The 21518-nt window shown below is 37.7% G+C and overlaps 2 protein-coding genes across 7 annotated transcripts in view; one reads left to right on the top strand and one right to left on the bottom strand.

The window, feature by feature from the left end:
• The window catches only part of ANKRD27 (ankyrin repeat domain 27), a 48004-nt gene extending 40667 nt beyond the window's left edge, over positions 1–7337 (top strand). For 5 of the 6 annotated variants that reach the window (XM_074913111.1, XM_074913110.1, XM_074913114.1 and 2 more), the window contains 5 exons: positions 509–670; positions 1592–1700; positions 3078–3159; positions 3724–3796; positions 5590–7337. In XM_074913111.1, the coding sequence (XP_074769212.1) occupies positions 509–670; positions 1592–1700; positions 3078–3159; positions 3724–3796; positions 5590–5865 (702 nt within the window). In that variant the 3' untranslated portion in view covers positions 5866–7337. Of the gene's footprint in view, positions 1–508; positions 671–1591; positions 1701–3077; positions 3160–3723; positions 3797–4197; positions 4264–4892; positions 4899–5589 lie in introns of all 6 variants that reach the window. The other variant, XM_074913108.1, reaches the window with a different exon arrangement.
• Positions 7338–9421: 2084 nt separating this feature from the next.
• On the bottom strand, positions 9422–14130 carry PDCD5 (programmed cell death 5). The gene is made up of 6 exons (XM_074913566.1): positions 14036–14130; positions 12882–12922; positions 11638–11699; positions 11074–11165; positions 10765–10836; positions 9422–10413 (listed from the first exon to the last, which is right to left on the bottom strand). Exons 1-6 carry the CDS (start codon positions 14099–14101, stop codon positions 10366–10368), a joined length of 381 nt encoding a protein of 126 aa, XP_074769667.1. The 5' UTR covers positions 14102–14130; the 3' UTR covers positions 9422–10365.
• Between the last annotated feature and the right edge of the window lie 7388 nt (positions 14131–21518).

Below are 21518 nucleotides of genomic sequence, written 5' to 3'. Positions count from 1 at the left end.
AGTTGCACATTTCTTCGTCAAAACTACTCAGGGAAAAAATAAAAGTATTTGTTATCTCACTCCATTCAATCCCTTCCTTTCATGGTGTTTTATTAGATAAATATTACTTTACTATTGTACAGCTAACTGTTTTTATGAAACTTTTTTTGGCAGGTGTTATGTTTTCCTGCTTAGGATTCTATGCTGTAGGGTTTCTTGTGGGTTTTGTGATTTTTTTTTTTTAATATCTCTTAAACTTGGAATATGTAGTAGATACATACAAAAATGAAATGAGCTGATCCATGAAATTGTGGCTATGAGAAAGGAGTAAATAATATGATCAGGTGGCTTATTGTTGAACTGGTGATTGCTAGTATATGCTTTCTGTGTTCGTATACAGCTACAAGTTTCTGTTGCATTGTTCTCATTCATACATTGAAAAGAAAAGAGGAGAAATACAGATAGTAATGTGCTATCTCCATTTCATGCTACTCTGTCTTTATAACTTCAATTTCATCTTGCTGTCCAGCATGGAGCTTCTGTTAACCTTTCTAATGCCAAAGGAAATACAGCACTGCACGAGGCCGTGATAGGAAAGAACGAAGCCCTGGTAGACTTGCTACTTCAGAATGGTGCAATGACACACATAAGGAACGAAAGGAACTGTACCCCTGCAGACTGCGCTGAGCCGGTGAGTGCAGAAAGTGCAGCTCAGTTCTGATGTTAGATTTTCCTAAAGTTCCATATGCATAATATAGGAATGAAAACAAATATAAATACTTGTCACAACAGTATTAGCCAAGACTTCTGTATTTAGCAATTATGCTTGATATAAAGACTAAGATGCCTGTTTATTGAACAACATACAATATGATACCTGTGGTATATGAAATCTGTTGCATTTCTAAAATAAGTTATTCTAGAAAAAAAGGATGAGTCTAGAAAGAGTGAAAGCGTATATGTGAATGAAAATGACATTAAAATCTGTGCTAGTAACGGCAGAAAGTTGAACAAATATTGAATATAGGAAAACGAACACCGTTCACTAATCAATTACACTGCTAGCAATCTTCCTTGTTCCACCCACCATCTTTTGCCCTTCATGCCTTTTGATACCTTTTATCTTGTCATTTATAACTCCGACCTTCCCCTATATTCATAGCAATAACATAGTATGTAATATTAAATTATAAGGAATTATTCTTTAAATGATTTAATGCATATCTTTATGCGCTTAAATAACCTCTGAGATGTAGCATTATGACAACAAAATCCTGTGCTGAGTCAATTTTAGTATATGTATTACAATTTAAACTGAAATTAGATTAGCAATAAATAATTATTAAAATAATTATTAAAAATAAATAATTATTAAAATAATAGGTCTAGACTACAGAATCATCACTCTGGTACAGTGTAACTTGTGGAACACTGATTTTGTCCCTATTCAAAATTATACTCTTTAAAGTTTGTATTTAGAATGAGGTATTTTTGTGTGTTACATTCATTTGGCAGCGGTTAATTAACACACTGCATAGACTAGAGTCCTAAATTGTACTGATGTTTTTCTTTTTCTTTAATAATGGTGAAAATGGAAACTTTTAAAATTAAGAATTCAAATATCATTAAGTTGCTGGAAACAGCACCAAGCTATGTACCTACATCAGCAGAGAGAGAAAAGGAATGTGAGCAGCATGCTTCTATCAAGATAAGAAAAAAAGGTACATGTCATATTTCCACTGGTATGAGTAAAAAGGGATTTAGGAATTAATGTGCAGCTATGTCAAATATTTTATATAATTGATTTACATATAATTAAAGAACAGGCAACTATTTTGTGTATTTATTACAGGTAGCACCTAAAATACTGTAACTAAATGCAGCAGACTTTGTATTATATTCATGACTGCTGCAAACTCAGTTTTTACATTTTTTTGTGTGTGTGTGTGTGAATTTTACATACAAAAGCATTTAAAGTAAAAAAAATGCCACATTTGAGATTATATTAACCATGTAATAATTGTCCATTTCAGTGCAAAGTAAACCAGATTAATTTAAATCTCTAGTTGTCGTTTCCATTGCCCTAAAACAGGTTAGGGAGTGACTCTTCCATTAGTAACTGTCTCTCATATTATGGGATGTCAATATGAGCTACAGAGGTAACTGCCTAAACCATTAAGCACAGTTTGCAAAAGAATGACTTTCAGTAAATGGCAGCATATAGCACAGTGTAAGCAAATATGTTGAGACACATAGTATGCTTTGACGATACAGCTGAGCTGATGTAATGGCTTATTGCCTCTTAAGAGATGGTGTTACTCACCATCCATCCTCACCTCTTCCCTGCCGCCCTCAGCTTCTGGTCTTGTTTATCCACTACTTTCCTTATGGTGGCTCAGAAGTTTTTCAGATTTATTTTCAGGCTGATACAGTTCACTAACCTGGGGCAAGTGGGGGGGTCACAAGTTTTGTGCCGAGCTAGACAATCAGCACAGGGAAGGACCTTCTGCCACCAGAATTGTGGAGAGTAGACAGTGAAGCTGCACAAGCAGGCATTAGGAAAGATGAGGAGCAGTAGTGTGCCAATTTCAGCATCCATGAGTTTGTTGGGTGAGTTTTAGTTAGGCTTTTCAGAACAACTCTTGCCTGCTTTCCTAGGAAAGATTGTAAATGTTTCATTTTTACAAAACCAAAATTAGTAACAGTATGCTGATGCCCAAGATTCATATAGTTCTTTCAAATATTATGAAAATAGTTCTAAAAGGACAACAGAAGACATGAGTAAGTAATAATTAACAAACCAGTGATACAGCACCTGTGTGTTAATTCAGGTTTGTAAAAATTGGAATTAAGTCTAGAATTACATGGTCTCTTCAGAAGCTTTAGTCATGCTCATCTGATGAAGAATGCTTACTCCTGCAACTTAAAATGATTTAAAATTCCCAAAGATAAATGGATTTGATTCAAGTTATTACTATTATAGTTTTACTGTAAAATCTAATGTCAGTAGATACCACTTTTCATTCAGAACTGTGTTTTTTTAATTCTTAAGTGTGACTCAGTTGTAATTTTAGCTGCCTGTTCTTTTAAACCCCTAGTGAATTCTAAGCCATGTGAGAAAGCTGATGATCCCATAAGCAGACAACTTCAACTGGTCCAATCAATTAACAGATTTAACAAGTAAGCATAGAAGCTTCCTCGGAAGTATGTTTATTGTTTCCCGTAAGCAAACAAGAAATACAACTGTTAATAAAGCCCAAAAGTGGGTCAAGCATTGTTAGACATCATATATGACTAGTTTGACAGTAGATGTTAATTCTCCAAGGCATGCACATCCACGTCACCAGACAGATGTTCTAGGCATGACATACTCACTGGTGAACAGCAGTGACGTGCTGCGCAGTGGGACTGAAAAGGTTGTCAGTGCAGGAGTACTTGCAAACGTATTTAAAATTGGTTTTGCACTAATACTTGGTGTACCATAAATTTAATAATTTCAGAGCCAGACTGCGTTAAAAATATTATCTTAGTGCTTCACTCAGTGGTTGGGTTTTGCCTATGATCTTTTTAAATGTTAACGTATACTCTGTGATAAAACATGTGAAATACTAGTAGGCTGTTGTTTTGAGGTGGTGGTGTCAGACAGTGGTCTTTCTGTGTTGAGATAGTGCCACCATGTGGATTATCTGTGGCCGAGATTTTTGTGGAAAGACTGACAATTTAATTTCTTTAAAATATTTTTAGAGCAAAACATTTACGGAGAACAATAACAAGAGATAAAAGTGTCCCTAATTTTGACTATCAGTTATTACATCAGGTAAGTGGAAATACTTGCTGAATTATTTGTATAATATGGCAAATCTGTTTGTTTTGTCTGCTATTAATATAGATACATATTACAGGAAAGTTTCTTTACTAGTGGTGGTTGATGAATCCCAAAATTCTGACCTGTTTGCTAAATTGCTAATGTTTCATCATTGCTCAAACTTCAATGGTGCTTCTATAGCACCTCTTAAACATCTTAAACACCATAAGCCTCTTATTGCAGGCTTCATCTCTGTCTTGTTTTCTGTGTCATGTCTAGTAACATCTAGATTATACCAAGACTCGAAAAACTCCACAGCTCATGAGAGCTGTAGCCACACAGAGATGCTATGTACAAGAGAGACATTTTTCAGTAGGTTAAAATTAGGGTTTGCATGATAGGTCTTCTTGTAGGAGGAGATTGTTTGCGCAGGTGACAGCAAACTGCATGTTGCATTGTCAGCTGTGATACATACATATGTAATCAATTCATCTATGTTTGGGGGTACTGTGGCACCCTACACCAATCTGACCCTTGGGTGCTGCCCTCCACCCAGAGCATGTGCTCCCTCTTCCTCCTGTACACTGGCTTTGACTCTCATTGGACCTGCTGCTGAGCCATTTCAGCATACTAAATCAAGAGGAGAAACTAACTTATTCAAAAGAAAACAGTTTTCTACCAGGTTAGTTCAGTAGCTGTCCATTATTAGATTGACATAGCATTGGAAATACAGACTCTGCCGCTCATCTCCATCGAGAAAATGCAATACTGTTCTGTTTCATAGAGCCCTTAAGAGGGGGCATTTGCAAAGACCCTTGAGAATGCCAAATTAATTCTATACAACTGCAGTATTTTATTAATTCTTTCTAGTGTTAATGGTAATATCCCACTATTTAATTAAGCGTGGTATTTTATCATTGTGGCTCGCTGAAGGCACTATGTCACGCAAGTACAGCAGGTGTCAAAAAACTACTATGTGACCATGATATATAGCACTTTAAGCATGTGTGACTGTCGTGGCTTTGGAAATCATAGAGCTCTAAATTGCTAGTGGGTATAAGCTCCATCTGAAACTTTTTCAAGGTTGTTGCCATTATTTCAGTAAAAGGGTATTGTAATTATTTTCTGCCTTTAGTTCTTATCTTAGAAAATCTGTCATTAGCATGTTTGGATTCTTTTTTTTCTCTTAAGTTATTTTAACATTTGCAGAGTGGCCAGTAATCAAGGAGAGCCACACACTCTGAAATGGAAAAAATCAGGACCAGATGTGGAAATTGAAGATAATAGTTGGAGTGACCAAAAAGAGTCTTTTAAGGGAGGTGGGGAGGGCAGGGGTGTCTTCCCTGACAGGAAAGATCTGGAAGCAGGAAGTCTTGCCTTTGCCTTCAGCAGTGCCTGGTTGAGCCTGTCTTTGTTACTACTTACACATTTCTTAATGGTAAAAAAATGGCTGTTAATTTCAAGTACCTTGAGACTTGGATTACAAAAGGTGTTTGGAAGAGTTAGGATGATATTGGGATAGTGCAGTGAAAATAAGTTTTGGATGCCTTCATTCTCTTTTCAGTTTGGTACTGATGTATGTGTAGCTTGGGGCAGGTTGGCCTCATCTTGTTTTCTCAAATGTAGACTGAATATAATTACTGTCCTACAAAGTATGCTATTTTTAATCCTTGGCTGTGTTCTCAGTATAAAGAATAACATGAAATTAATGTGATAATTATATTCAAGAAACACTATTTATTTTACTTCTCTCTAATGAAGGAAGTAGACAATGCTTTTAACACACCATTTTTCTATCCTCACAGTTAGCTATTAAAAGCTTCGATAAAACCAAGTTAAAATCTGTTGAAACGCTGGACCAGAGCAAAGCTAAGATTATTGACACAGGATGCAGTGGTGAGTTTGTAAACCATGATGACATGGTAGAAGTTCCTTGCAGGAGTAAATTAATGCACCGAAGACACACTGTTAATGTGCCACTTTCAGCAGAGAATGTCAGTGATAATAGTTTATCCAGCCCTAGAGATCCAAATATTTTACAATCCAGAGACTGCTGTGATGACTTGGTATCGAAACATTGACAGGGAAGCCTGAATTTGATGTCAAAAGCTGAGGAACTAGCTGGTGTTAGTTTCAATAACCCTTCACTGTACATCAAAGAATTGGGTGATGCTTGCAAGCTTGCCTTCAGAACAGAATACGAGGATGACTCTTCAGCAGAAACAGAATGTTCCTAGCACTTTGGAAGACTGAATCCTCTGCTTATGTTGGAGGTAACTACACAGCCAGATCATTACTGATCTCAACAAACAGGGATGTACTGAGATGTAGACAGCAAAATTACTTTCCTATTCTGCTTAGCACTTAATAAAAAATTGTATGTAACAGTAAACCAAACGAAACCCTGTATTGTATTTTTCATCTACCCACTTTGTTTTTAAATGTCTTTGAATTTTTGCATTTTCAGTTTTTAACACTACATTGGATAAGTGTATATATATATAAATATATATATATTTATATATATAAAGATATATTGGATATCAAGGTATTTATTGCCAGAGGTAATTGAAATGTCTATTTTTATTGTAATGTTACAAACCATTATAGTATATATTTCTGTATATTTCAGTAGCTGGGAAAATAATAGTCCGTAACATCTTCAACGCTGCATTAGACATGCTATTAACGTGAAGGGATGCAATCCTTGATAATTTCTTTGCAATGCTCCCCTGTATTGGATCTGTAAGATCAAGTTCTTACACAGGAGACAAGATACTGGGGAAAAAGTGGAAAGCCCTTGAGAAAGCTAAACTTTGGAGTCACTGTTCACAGCCTAATCCAAAAAAAAAAAAAGTAGTAGAGGCAAGCATGTATGAGGACACAGAAAATTGTTGGGGTTTTTTTTGTTTCTTCCTCTAAAGCAAGTCATGCAAAAACGCACAAATATTCATGATTCTGAACCTGGGCAACATCTGCAGACAAAACTGCTTAGGACCCTACTCTGGAGTGCTCTCTAAAAAGGTGAAATTCCAATTATGGAAGGTATTGCTTGCATCAGTAAGCATTTGTTGGAATAGGCCAAATATTACCCCATTCCTAGAGGTGATCAGTGAAGAACTGAAAGCTCACAAGTAACTACGAGATGGCTGCTTAGATTTGAACTTCATTTTCTACTGTTTCGGTTATGGTAGGAGAACATGTAAATAGCACAAGCCAGGTTTCTATGTGCAGTATTTTTTTTTTTTCTTGGCTCATCACATCCAGCTTGCATTTTATTCCATAAACTATTTGTATGAATAATTGTTTATTTTAACTGTGGTATTAGTAAACTGCCTGGCGAAGTACAAAGCTGGAGGACATACTGGTGATTTTTTCAAATAACTTTTTAATCTAAGAGATAAAATGTCCAGTAAGTGCACATATGGACATTTGGAGATGAGGTTTGTGTTTATTTTTCTAATAATTTATGAATTCCTCTGATTTTCTAATGTGCCTTGGATTTGTGCCAAATGATGGAAAGAAAAAGCTAGTAAAATAACTTGAAAATGCTGTTTTCTTTTGAGTCCTTTTTTCAAAGCATTGCGTCTTTTATGCAGGTTTCCTTGCTTTGTTTTTGTAGGCATTTGAAGGCTTCACCTTGTGTGTCTATGTGCAAATTGAGGGATCTGTTGGAATTTACCCTCAAGTTCAGTATGACCTTCTCCCCTCCTGCATTCATGGATTACCATTATTAGGTTGTGTGGTTTTGTGTTTAAGACCTAGAGATGTACAATATAGAACCAAAACTGAACATATGCACCTAACTTCCTTCTCCAGCACTATATTCCCATTAAAAAAAAAAAAAAGTAGGATTGATAAGCTATTACAAGCCAAAAGACCAAGAGGAGATATGAACTGTTTTTTTTCATCTTGTGATACTATAAAGATGACCTAGAGTAAGTCACCCTTACCTGTAGCAAAAATAATATAGAGATTACTTACAGAGTTTAAGATACAAGTAAATATTCATGGATCTGATTTCCAAACTCCATAAGCAAAATTCTCACTATGTTTTAATTACACTATGCATTTAACTAAATGATTCTTGTCTTAAGGCTGCCTGACAATATGGATGACAAAAATCAGTTTATTAGCTTATAACTGGTGATACTGTGCTACAGAGTGTAAGTACAGAATATCCTGCTGTAACTACAGAACCTAAGTTAGCACAACGACACTAAGTTCAGTGTCAAGTCTTTTTTATTGATCCTTAATCACAGCATGGTTGAATAGCTTTGGAAACAAGTTTTAAGATAGCTTAGTAAATACCTTTAAAAAGGGTTAGAGATAAATATCAGAGAATGTGAGCTCTGAGTTAGATCCTTTTTTTTCTATTAAAATCAAATTTTGAATACAAAAGGCTATGGAAGACAACTTGTTCAATACTGTTATATTTTAAGCATATTTAGTTGTATTCTAGGCAAGCAACGACACACCTGCCATGCTCCCAAGTTTCAGCCTTGGTATCAGCAGTTACATAATTACTGGTTAATTTTTTAAATTTAAGAATCAGCCAAGCATTAAAGTAGCAGTTGCCTGTGAAAAACTTGCCCCCCCTCCCCAAATGAAATATAAAATTTGCAAGAAAAAACCCAACACAGTAGCTTACTCAGGTGACTTAATACAGACTCCATGCATATTGTCTACTGACTTTTTTTAAACAAAATCCACATTTTAAAACATGTAACAGAATATATTGTTTCTTTTAGAGTTTTACAGAAAAAAGTATAAATTTGTTAGAATTAACCTGAGTTTTCTATTCTATTACAGTATCAGAACAGTTGTCCTTGTAAACCTGAGGCTACTTAACTGACCAAGCCATGCTTCAGTTTTATTCAGTGTTCAGTCTAGGATAAAGCTTATTTCCAGGCCTTTTGGATGTGTAGCTTATGTATAAAAAAAACCCAACCCACTTTAATGCCAAACAGTTCCAATATAATCTAAATGATGGAAAGATAACGACTAACAAATTACTTAGCTAAAATAAGTAGTTTGCAACTTTTCTTTGACAGGCTTAACCAAGCTTGTAATTAAAAAAACCTCCCTTAGTATTTAAAGACATGATGATCAAAAGCTAAACTGGAATAGGATTTGAAGGCAGTACCCCTGGAAGCTTGCCCTAGCAATCTGTACTGCAAATACACTGAAGTCAGCTTCATAACACAATTTGTCTGCAGAGCATGTTACTGTACAGTCCAGTTTAATCTCCAAAAGGTTGTTAAGTTAAAATAAATCCAAAGCATTTACTTCACGTTTGGACAACTGAGAATCTGGAACAGCCATTCTGGAGAACAGCAAAGCAATAAAGCTTAGGTAAATTTAGGAATGGGAAGCTTGGATGCTTAGAATATAGCTGTAGCCCTAATGGGAAGTCTTTTAAACCATCTATCACCACACCTTGGCTTGAAACTCTTCACACTGGTAAAGGGTCATTAGTCTAAAGAAATTCAGCATACATCCACAATATTACTGAAGTTAAGGAATCCCAAACACACACAGGCAAAATGCCCAGTCTAGTCCACATGAAACGAAAATAACAACTGTTTAAATACTTTTTAATCACATTCACACAAGATGAAAAACACCCACTAGTGCTCACTTTAAACAATTTTATTCTGTTCCAAAAAGCACTGCAGTTGGGATCATACATGTTCCTGTTAAATTATGTCAGAAAAGGGTTTTGTGGTGGTAGAGTCTTTATTGGGATGTTACAGTATTTATGCTACTTATTTCTATAACCATAGTTTTTGAATAAACGTATAGCACAAGTTCAGTTTTAATTTATGCATGCAGGAGTTGCAGAAAGTTTAGGAAAACAGTATTTTTTTTTTTCAAGGTAAGAAACACTCCAGCCATTTGATAAAAATGGAGGTAGTTTTAAGAATATACGATACCAAGTGTCTGAACAGTGCTGTATTACACAGTTAACTTGCTTTTTTCGAGATAGCTTGATGATTTCGTAGGGGAATGGTTCAATTGTACGCTGGTTACAATTTCTTTACACAGACTGCCTGATACAAAGTCTTCTGATCAAACCACTACTTTGATACCTTCCCTTTGTTTTGTAAGATTTCAGTGAGGACTTGACAGCCAGTGGGCTGCTGGATAGGCTTCCTGCAGGGGCTCAGGAAATCTCATTTCTAACAGTTCTGTGATTTAGAGCCCAGAGGTGAGTCTTTACACTCCTAGAGTGGCTGCTCCCTTTACACTGAGCTCCTTCTCATGTTATGGTATCTCAAATAGCAGCAAGTTAAGTGTGTGCAGTTGCTGAAAGCATAGCTTACACACTAAAGGGCAACAAAATGTTCATGCTAATGAAGCAGTGGGGAACCCCAAACTGCTCAGGCCTCTTATACTACAAAAATTTAAGTTATAAAATCCCCTTCTCAGATTTATTTTACAAGACAAGTTCATATGTTGGCCTTTTCATAATAAAAAAAAAGAAAAAGCGTAAACATTTTCAGATCTTGCATTCTGCCTGACAACAGCATGTTGCCTTTCTCCAGGCCTTTTGTTTGGCAGACAGTCTTACAGTAGTATTAATAATCGTCCTCTTCATCAGAATCCAATACTTTCCTTCTGTTGAACTAAAATGAGATACATGACATGAAAACAGAAGGGTCACAGCAAATCCTTTCAAACTCCACTCTGTTTGACAATGAATAGGTCGCATGGAAGCAGAACGTTCACCCCATCACCTGCCCCTGTCTGCATACTGGTAGAGGACAGGCCCAGGGCAGAGCCTCCTCCCGACAGAACGCTGACATCCCAGTGCCTGGAGGGGCTGCTGTGGCCGAGTCCCAGCACTTACCACTGTTGGCAAGAGAGGTGCTAAATACGAAATTAAGTTCTACCCTGAACTGAAATGGTCCAATACATGTAAGGTTTCTGCTCTATTTTGTAACAAATTAAAATTACATTTAGGAAATAAAGCTCACCTTTACTGTTGTTTTCTTTTCTGTTTGCTGACTCACTTTTTCAAGTATTTCTATCAAACCTTGTTCGGATACCTAGGAAAGCAAAAGAAAAGCCATATAAACACATTCTGAGAGATGTTTAGTATCAAACAACTGAATCACATTTTCCCTTCTCAGAAAAGGTGTTTGATGGAATTATATAGTACTATTTAGAAGTTCTCAATTGCCTTTTCCAGTTAATGTACAGATATAAAAAACCTACCATCTTTTTAGAGTGAATTAGGCTTGAAAATGAATATATGCAGAAAAAATGAGAAAAATGTAACTCACCTTTCCAGCTAGCTGTCCAAATCTTGCCATCTGTATAAGATAATTCTCTACTGCTTTTGCTTTGTCTGGTTTCACAAGTGCTAAATTGCTTACTGCAACAAAAACAGGCTCTGTTCATTTTGTTTTAAAACATACCCAAATACTTTCACTAGTAACTAAAAAGTGACAAATAACCCTGTGAAACAGTCATCTTCATGCCAGGGTCATGAAATAAATTGAAAAAGGCATTTTCATTTATGTAAAACAAAGGTACAAGGTAGTTATATTTCTTAATTTTAAATGCTTGTTCCAAATTAGATTAACTAATGTTAATGTTGACTCTCACCACAATTCCTACTTATTAATTAAAACCCATTTTTTTACTAATATCATTCGGATGTCAGTTAACCCCTTCCCCTCCAATCATTGATATCACCAACTGAAAAGCTATATTAGTTTTATCTTCCCATCAACAACAGTATTTTTTTAGTCTGGCCTCTATACAAGCACATATGTGCTTGATTTGAGCAGAGCTAGGGTACACTAGTTAAGAACTTTTTATTAGAAAGTTACTTGGATACTCACATCTTGCACGAGCTGCTTGATCAAGAACTTGAGCTAAAATAGTATTTCTTATCTCTGCTTCCCTATAATGAAAAATTAACACACATTAGAAGTGGGATTCCAAATACCTAAAATAATATACACAAAACAGCAAACTACAGAATACTTGCAATACATTTAAGTGGCTTCTTGAGGTCCCTTCAAACCTTACATTTACATCATTTCTTGTATAGCATCTTCTGTCATGGGTAGCTTATATGTGTTGACAGTTACATAGCTGACATCTTCCAAGAAATTGAGATGGAGTTTACTATTTACACCTTCTTACTGTTTATTATTACATCTTAAAAGATAAAAGCCATGTTACGCACTGTAAAGATTCTACATTCAGTTCCATGTGGAATTTCACCAAAGGCAGTGTATGGTAGAGCAGGCATAAGGAATAGTCCATACAATTGCAAGTCAGAACCAAATCTCACTGTTTATTTAGAATTTCTCAGTAAGTCTTCATATACTTACAATGTTTGCAAAACTGGAATTTCAGTTTATCCATTTCAGTTAATACAAACTTTGTGTGCAAAGTCTAGCTCTTTAAAAACTTAATTTTCAATTTTCCACTTAGTGCAAATACTAAACATTGTTTCCATGCTAAGCTCTGGCACAAATAATTTTGATTCACAGTTTTAACTGCAACAGATGTCCCAGAAAAATCAAATCAACTAGGAAAACATGTTCTCATTGTACCAACAGAGCCAAACCCAAACTCATCACTCAGACAAAACTCCAGTTTGGGAGGAGTTCTGCCAGCCTTCAAGATTTCTTATGACCAACTCTTAACAATCCTGAAAAGCCAAGGCTTCTGAGTTCCCAAAGCAGATGACAGTGGGAGTGATGCTGCTTGCCCAAAGCATCCTATTATATCACTAAGGGTCATAACATTATTGCATTCAGCTGAGTCCAAAGTGAAAATGAGCTGATACTGCTGTTCTCCTCCACACCCTCCCACCCCATCAGGGTTCAGACTGCCTGACAGCTCTGCTGTAGATCATCCAATATAGTCGTGGCCTGGGAGCCACACTTGGATCAATCAGATTTTAGCTCTCCTTGGATTAAATCTTCAGCATTTCAGCTTCTTTGCTGGTGGTTTTTCCAACAACAACAAAAAGTTCAGGTGGGTATTCCAAAGAAATTAAATATTCAAGAAAAAAGAGCAAGCTTCAAAATTATTAGATGTAAGACCACAGGTCAACAGTTCTCATTTATACCTCTGTTTTGCTTCCTGTTGAGATGGATCACTGGAAGGATCCTAAAGAATGGGAACAAAATAAATACAATCATCCAAAAACATTCCACACAGGACAGTAAATTTAAATATTCCAGCAGAGTCAACGTAAGCTAAGCCTGCCTGCTATACCCGCCTGACCATGGACGAGATCCTGCAAGTAAGAATCTGCCACCCTAGCAAAATAAATCTGCCATTCTCTGCTTTCCCCACAAAGCAGTAACACAGTCTAGTGTGATGTCTAGTGCTACTGGATCTATCCACAGATTGTTGTAGGTTTGGACTTAAAAGACCTTTCTATTAGGTCTAAGATAATAAACTTTCCTAAAGCCCAGAAAACAGACAAAAGCATTTTAAACCCACTAAAGTAAGCTAAGGACAAATGAAATTCAATGTAACACTTCATTATTTATCAACACAGAAGAAAACACAATCCCAGGCATGGTATTTTGGGACCAATACTGGCAACTGAGGTCACTATTCAGAAGCAAGTAACAAAACAAAGAGAAAAAACCTGAATTTTATGTTGAATCTGCACCTCAAATTTTCTAGGTAACATTTCAAAGTGTGAAAGCAGAATACGAAAGCACACGGAGAGAGGAAACACATCAGTATGGAAGATCCCTTCACAGGAACAGACGGATACACTTCAGCTCAGAAACAGCTATGGCTGGACAGACTGATGCTGGTAATCCCCAAGATTGTGAGTGGCACAGAAAATGTCGGGGAGGGACGGCTTATGTGCTGAACCTGGAAGGCAGCAGCCAGGGCAGCCAAGGCAGGTAGCAGGAGACAGGCCGAAAGCGCCCTGAAGGCGACGGCTGCTCATGCAGCGGGAGAGGAGATGGCTGGGCCGGCCCCGCCGGGGCCTCCCCCGCTGCCCCCCGCCGGTCACCGGGGCGGCAGCCGGCGACATTTACAGCCCAAGCACCGGGCACGGCCGGGCCGCTTCCCCCCGCGGCCTCGAGGCGAAGCCCTTACTGAGGCGAAGCCCTTACTCAAGCGAGGCCTCCACGAGGCGCGCCCCCGCCGCTGCCCCGCTCCTGCGAGGCTCGGACGCGCGCCCGCCCCCCCCCGGCCCGGCGGCAGGGAGCAGGGGCACTGCCGGGGCGGCGGCGGGGCGTCCCCACGCCTTACCCCGTGCTTGGCCTGCAGCTCGGCCAGCCGCTGCTGCCGCAGCGCCTCCAGCTCCTCGTCCGCCATGGCTGACGGGCGGCCGCGCAGCCGCAGCGCCTGCCCCGGACTGCGCCTGCGCCGCCCCGCCCCGCCAGGCGCGACCGGTGCACCTCCGAGCGCGCAGCCGGGCGGGGCGGGGCGGCGCTGAGGCCGGGTCGGGCCGGGCTGAGCCTCGGGGTGGCGCCGCCGCCGGCGGCCGTGAGTCGTGCCCTTCAGCCCCTCTCCATGCAGGAGTTCATAGTGTTGCCCGAACTTCTGTTCTGTCAGCTTGCCTCTTCCTTGTCCTTTCCAGGGCCGTAGGGTCCGTGAGCCCAACGTGCGATTTCATTCCCCAGCACAGTGGCTGTAGCTGTAGCGAGTCTGTGAAGAGAAAATGCGGGAAATTACAGCCCCTTTTTTGAGAGCTGGCGATACAAGGAGCCCAAATCAGGCTGGGTCAGGCCTGCTGGTTTTCTGGCTCCGTTCCCGTGAGGGTGCAGTACAGAACGAGTGTGCTATGCCGGGTAAGCTGCTGCTGGGCTTGGTGCGGCCATTATAGTCTACTACCCTTAGCATAGCCGTGGACCTTGGATTGATCCCGCTTTGGCTGTGTTGTTTATAGGTCTGTTTTCCTTAAAATGAGGAGGGGAGGGGGGCAGGACTGGGTTAAGCTTCTCACATGTGCAACGTTGAGTGTTATTTCCTCAAGCTGTGTTCAGCCGTGACTCCCCCCAAAATAGCTTGTTGTGACCACTGCTTCCAAGTTCAAGCCACAGCTGGCAGTTGGGACTAAAAGAAGCATATTATGATACAGCTTTCTGCCCCTCAGCTATGAGGTCTGGCCCCGTCTCTGGAATCTAGGTGTGTGGAAAGCTGATAAAAGGTACTACTGGCCTTGATCAGACTTGGTACAGTGTCACCCTAGTATCAATTCAAAGCAACTGTTGTTGACACACTCACTTGATAGCTTCAGTCATGCTAAATGAGTAACTTTGACATCTCAAATTTCAGTTTTTAATGTTGGTCAGGCGCACTTTCTTATTAAAGCCTTATATATTTCACTCAAAGTATGAGTTTTAATTTAACAAAAGAAAAATCTTGGAACACTAAAACCTGTTCTACCAGGACAAATAAGCCACAACTTCCTAAAAATAGAGGTTTCTATGAAGATGTATTACCAAATATTTCTGGTCTAGTTTTAAAAGGTAACAAAAAGTACAAAGTGCTTGTTTCATTAATACTTTTAATTAAGAACTCCTGCAGTGAATGCAGACACAATTAGTGGAGTGGAATTAATTTTCCTTGGACCATTCCATGCTGCATGCTCCAAATGGGTAACATGAGCCTATCAGTCCTACCTGAGAACCTTCTGTCCATCCAGATAGCCTGACAAGCATGTTTATACCTTGAGAAATTTAAAATCTGGGTCTATTTCAGGAGCACGTTTTGAGTGGATTTCGAGGAAGGTTTTGGTCTTTACTTCCATGTTAGCAGCAGAGGGAGCCCTAGTTCTACAAAAGAGTATTTGTTCTTCATGCCATAAACCTGAAAACACAAAAATAGTTGGGTTTTTTGCTGTGCAGTATGTTCTCACAGATGAAGTTTTAATCTATATCGTACATCTCTGTTGCTGTAAATTCATGCTCCATTATACCACCATATGCTTTGCTTCAGTCAGAGAAAGATGCAGTAGTCCAAATACTTCATCTAGCTTTATAGATATGTGTTGTGTGTTTGATTGCATATTTTTTGCTCACAGACTTAAAGGCTATGTCTTAATAAGTTGTTTTATATGAGTTTATTAGCAGTGAGCTGGAAGTTGATGAGTTTTATGTTTTGAGAAGGTATTGTAGTTATTGTCAATTACAATATGAGATTCAGGAAGCAAAAAAGGAGAGTTTGGTTCATTACAAAAATCTGGCGGCATGTGGCACAGTACTTTAGGCTGTGTTCTGGTTTTAGCTAGTCAGCTGCCTAGTTTCTTCTTCATCTGCTTAGAAGTATATTGCCTCTGAAAACTGGACAGCTCTAAATGTGCACACATGAAAGAATAGATGAAGGCTTTTCAGTACTGGTTGAGTTGCTTTATAGTGTTCAGGACTTTAAATTGTGATGCAGAAATAGTGGATTCTTGAAAGTTTTATACACATCTGATGTGTCCACAGGGTCTTGTGTGTCATTTATATTGATGATGAATGGTAAACAGAAGAGAAATTCTTTAAAAAGACTTTTCCTTATTTTTTAAACTTCTTTTCTGATAACTGTTCATCTCTTAGAGTGCAACCTAGTATATACAGTATATAATATGTAATATAAGTACTATGTAATTATGTTAGCTACATTACATAGCAAACATACTGTGTGTAGAATAGAAAATGTTATCTAGTAACTGATCTCTCTATACACTATAAATATACTTTAAAATATAAACGTGTAGTGTATAATTAAAAAAACCCCAAACAACCAAACAACATTCTTAGCACCTTATTTTGTATATCATGTTTTGAGGTACTTCAACAGATGTAATTTTCTGGTGCAAACTGGCCTATTGAATGCCCCAAAGTTGAATGATGTTTGAAAACATAGGCTTTGTTGTTTGGCCAATGAGGGCTTATAAGGCAAAAAATAGGATTCTGTTGTGGTAGTTAAGTTTCGTATAGCATTGTGTAGCTACAATTTTGTCTTACCTGAGGCATCAGGTCAGATTTCACAGATATTAATTATTATTAATATGCCTATTAATTAACAAATTCAATAGGAGTCAAAATTCATGTCACTGAAAGGCAAGTTTGATATAAACACTTCTGATGTGGTAATGATTCTGGTGTTTTCATAGCATGTTTTAAGATACCCAACCATTTCAAGCTGTTTATTAACATGACATACATTGTTCTAGAAATACTCGATCTTATATAATCTAATATACAAAGAGTATTAATTCTTCCCATTGTCACATCAAACCTTCCTAAATAACATGAGATTGGTTGTTATCTCATAAGCTTAGACTGGTGTAACTCATCTAAATAATACCCAGTGAAGAATGAAGGGCAGTTGATGTGTGAACTGAGACCCTTCATAAAAGTAGTAACACATTTTTTTTACATTGGGAAACTAGAAATGTTCATACTTGAGTGTATGTCCATTTTTGTTACATTGCATTGGTTAAGGTTTTATGTTTATGAGATGTATGGTAGTATACCATAGGACCTTGTTGTCCACCAAAAATTATTTTTGCTTTAAAAACAACCCAAAACAACCTCAAACAAACCCCCTTCCATATCCTTAGAATCTGTTAAATTTAAAGTGTGACTCTATTAAAATACTATCATGTAAGAATCAAATGCAGTTCCCTCCTGTGTGTTGAGTTTCTATCTGTAATAACAAAGATAAACTATTGCTACTTTTTTACTTGTTTTTTGGAAATGACACAGGTACCAGAAATGCACTTTTTTTTTTTTTCTTTTTTCATCATTAAGGGAAGTATTTATTGCATTCCAACTATTAAGTTTTTCTCTAGCTTATGAAAGAGAATCTACTTTATATGGTATGGAACAATATTGGTTCTAATTATTTATTTAATTAAGAGCCTGTGGAATAGAAGATGCAAGTTAAAAACACTTAAGTTAACCCACTTTAACTCACTGTCTGTTACCCCTTTAGGCTGCTGTTTCACAGATAGAGGTGAAAAGAGAGACAGAAAAGTAAATGGAGGCCAGATTGCACAGAATGCTACAGAATGCTACAGAGGAAGGTGATCAAAAGACTAGAGCTGGGAAAGAAAAGGTGAGACAGATAAAAAGTAGTGCTTGCTCCTTTTTTACTTTTGTTATTTACTGTTGCTTACATCAAGGTATGGTGAGAACATCTGAGATGACCCCTGCAGCATTTTAGATATTCCACATTCACGTGAGTCAGCAGCTGTTCTAAGAAAGGGTTGTGGAGGCAGGACAAAATTGAAAATTTAAGCTGTATTTTAAGGAAAGCAGGCGATCTGCTGCCTCAACAATTTTTACAGTAAGAACAATAAGAGGTAGACTGCCTGCCTTCACCTTGTCTCACCACACCCTTGTATAACATGAAGGAAAATTATGACTCCTTCTTAGAGGCATCATTCCTTACTGACTCCTTGGGCTGTGGAAACAGGAATATTTTCTCTGTGTTCCCCTGTATAAGTGTTTTGTATGCCCTGATTGTAGCCATAAGCTTCGCTTTCTAAATTGCCAGCGATAATATGCTTGAGTATTTTTAACATGTAAGAGCTTGAAGTCAGCTAAATTAAAATATTAGTTTAGGCTTGCATCACTCAAGAGGTTCTTTAATTTTCAAAGATGAACATAAGATAATTACTTAAAACTTTAAAGGTGGTTTCTGTCTTTGTGGGTAGTATATTATTCTGTATTACTCGCTAAACCAGAATATTTCTTATATAAATTGTTGATCTGACACACATGCTAATTCTGATGTACAGTATAAGACACCTCAAATGAGCACAGACACCAGTGTTTGGTACTGTCACACTGTTCATAGTTCTTTAAACAGACGTTATCTTCGAAGAATATATAAATCTGTTGTACCTTTTTGTTAAATGTGCTGATGTGTGATATGGAAAAAGTTGGATCGTACCACTTATGAGCAATCCCCTCTCAAATCTAGAAAATCTCTATGGAAGAGCATTACACTGGATCTAGGTCAGTCCGTCCCTGGCTTTCAGAGCTACTCACCTTGGCAGATGTGGGCTCCCTGGTTTTGTAGCAGTTATCTGCTCCAGACCCTGGAAGCCTTAACATCCCAGGCCGTAGGGCTGCAGTCCACCTGATGTGCTTCCCAGAACTTCGGAATCTGGAAGACTGGGTTTCTCAACAGCCTTTTAGACAGGATGCTGAGAAGCTCACCAGAAACCCGACTGGCTTCTGCTGGAACCTGGGAAGAATTGAATCAGATGATACGTTTTCTTTGCCAAATCTGCAAATTTTGACAATGTAAATTATGTTCTGATTAGTTCTGCTGTGGTGAAAATAGTTTGGCATTCTGAAACACAGAGAAATATGACAACCAAAACAAAAGATACTGAAGTTTGGGAGAATGATGCTTGTAAATAGGAAATACAAGCAAGAATGAATTGATTATTTCTGTTTACTGCATGTAGAAAAATAACTGAAAAATACTCTAAGGAAGGTTTACTAAGATTTAGTGTCAGGCATATATGTGCTCATTGTGTTTTATGTATTGAATGCAAAATCAGCAGTCTGCTTCTCACACAGACATTTTATTAAGGCATTTATAGGGATGAAGCATAGTTTTGAGAAAAATGGATATTTAGAGAGTAGTATGAAGTAATTTACAAAAGTAATTATTTTTAAAAAAGTGAAATGACTCTTTCTATGTCTGTCACATAAGTCAAAATTTTGATCAATAGAAAAACTTTATCCTGTGAAAATTTAGGATTTTTAAGAAAAGCTTTTCAAGCAGTTTACTGAGATTATTAATAATGTAATTAATTTCATAAGTAGTAAAGCACCAGCCAGGGAAGACAGGATATACCCTTAGAGTGTTATTCAGTGAGAATTTATTGTTGCTGTATTGTTTGATTTCAACACACCTCAGATTTCAGTTTTTTGTATGTATGTGTATCTCATTTAATTTGATTATAAATTATGTAGGAGGTGTTTCTGACTGCATAAGAAGTATGTCCATTTACATAGATTAAACATTGATTGTAACCTTCTTGGACTTGTATATAGCACACTTCTCTGCCTAACAGCAGAAAATCTCTTCCAGCTAGTTGAAATAAACTGGAAAGTAATTGTTATAAAATACTGAAAGATATAGGAAATGTCATCAGTTTTTCAGTTTTGCAGGAAGGATTCTGCTCTTAGCATGACAGAAGGTGTTTCTTGCACTCATTTGACTGCTAGATTTCAAGAAAAAATTGTGATGTACAGTGAGAAAGCTGCATAAAGAGCTAGCAAGGATTAGACAACAGCAGCTGTACTTCTGAATAATTTAGGTTAGTTTGCAAAATTATACAGGAAAGGATTATCACTTATACTTGCATTTGAGAAAATGGAGCTACAAGTGTTGTTATAAAAAGTGACAATCTACAAACCATCTAAAATAGCACAGGGACTATCTTGTCACTTTGGGCTAGATCCTGCAGAGCTGTGTGCCAAGACACTTGTAGAATCATGAGTTGGAAGTAAACAGTGTAGGAAGAGCTTCATTTATCTGGAAAAGCAGCAGGGCAGAACCCTTCCTGAAAGTTTATAAACTAGTGCTTGTGAGTGCTGTTGTCAGGTGTACCAGATGACATATGCAGCAGCTGGCTCCGGAGGGGGTATATTAATTCTGTTATTGATATCTATTTGCAGTTATTTATAGTAAAAGATCCCAGAGGACTTGCAGCCCCTTTCAAGCCAGCTATTGGGTATGCGGCAGTCAAGAGCTCTCGCTGCTTCAGGCATATTTGCCTTTTGATCGAAAGTAAAGTACATTGTGCCACTTTTCCCTAAGCCATTCTGCCCTTTGGCTACGAGGTATATGTAAAACAGGAAGAATGCCTGGCATCATTCTTCTGTCCTGCCTCAATATTTACAGTGCAATTCCATAAGGTTAAGGCAAGATTTTCCTCAGAATGTTTCCTGTTAATTATTTTAAAGGAAATCTAATTTGTAAAATGCAAATTCTGCATCAAATACTTGGCATGATGTTTCTTTAAAAAATTACATTCGTATTATAAATCAGTGTTACAAAGACTCTGGGAGAAGGGTCTGGAACATTCAGAGAACCTCAGAGAGCGCTGTTGGACAGTCAGGAGAAGGAAGCAAATTTTGTGTAAAGTTAATTGTACTCTCTAGGTCTCCTGTCTTGATAAACTTTGGAAGTAGAATCACGGAGGAGCTTGTATGGTAAAGTCAGTGCCCATATGGTCAGAACTTCTGGAGATGGGCAGCAGTCAGGAAGATTCTGACTGTACAAGTATCCAGGGCACCAATTTAGATTCCCACTAATTTGCAGAGATCGTAATAGGATTAGAGTCTCAAGTATTTGTCTATGTTTACCACAGGGCAGTGAACTATAAAAATCAACAACCTTTTCTTTTTTAACAAACAGTATAAAGTCTCTATTTTCCTAAAAAAACTGTGTGCAATCTCTGAGTTTTCTGTCTACATGTTGATTTAAATAATGTAGGTTGAATTCTGCACTGGAAACCAGGACCGAGGCTCATCTTTAAAGTCAGTTAGAACCACATTTGTGTCTAAATTACTTAAAATGTCTGTTGAATTTTTGATGCAGAAATGAAAGACCTTTCAAAATGTAATTCTGTTCCTGGTGTATTTTCACAGGTTTTTACAGTGAGAAATCCTAGTGGATCTAGAAAACAGAACTCACTAAAATGATCCCACAAAATGGTCTGGTCAAATTCTGATCAAATACTAGTTGTGGATTCTTCATAGTATCTTACCAG

This window comes from Athene noctua, chromosome 9 (assembly GCF_965140245.1).
Source record: "Athene noctua chromosome 9, bAthNoc1.hap1.1, whole genome shotgun sequence".
Classification (NCBI taxonomy): Eukaryota; Metazoa; Chordata; class Aves; order Strigiformes; family Strigidae; genus Athene; species Athene noctua.
Note: the sequence above shows the minus strand (reverse complement) of the source record. Positions and strands in the feature narration are given on the sequence as shown.

Excerpts from the sequence above, each read along its gene's own strand:
- PDCD5 (XM_074913566.1), bottom strand. The coding sequence starts at position 14,101 with ATGGCGGACGAGGAGCTGGAGGCGCTGCGGCAGCAGCGGCTGGCCGAG. Across the intron at positions 12,923-14,035 it reads AGCTGCAGGCCAAGCACGGG|GATCCTTCCAGTGATCCATC; the intron begins GTAAGGCGTGGG and ends CCCATTCTTTAG. Across the intron at positions 11,700-12,881 it reads CAACAGGAAGCAAAACAGAG|GGAAGCAGAGATAAGAAATA; the intron begins GTATAAATGAGA and ends TTTTCATTATAG.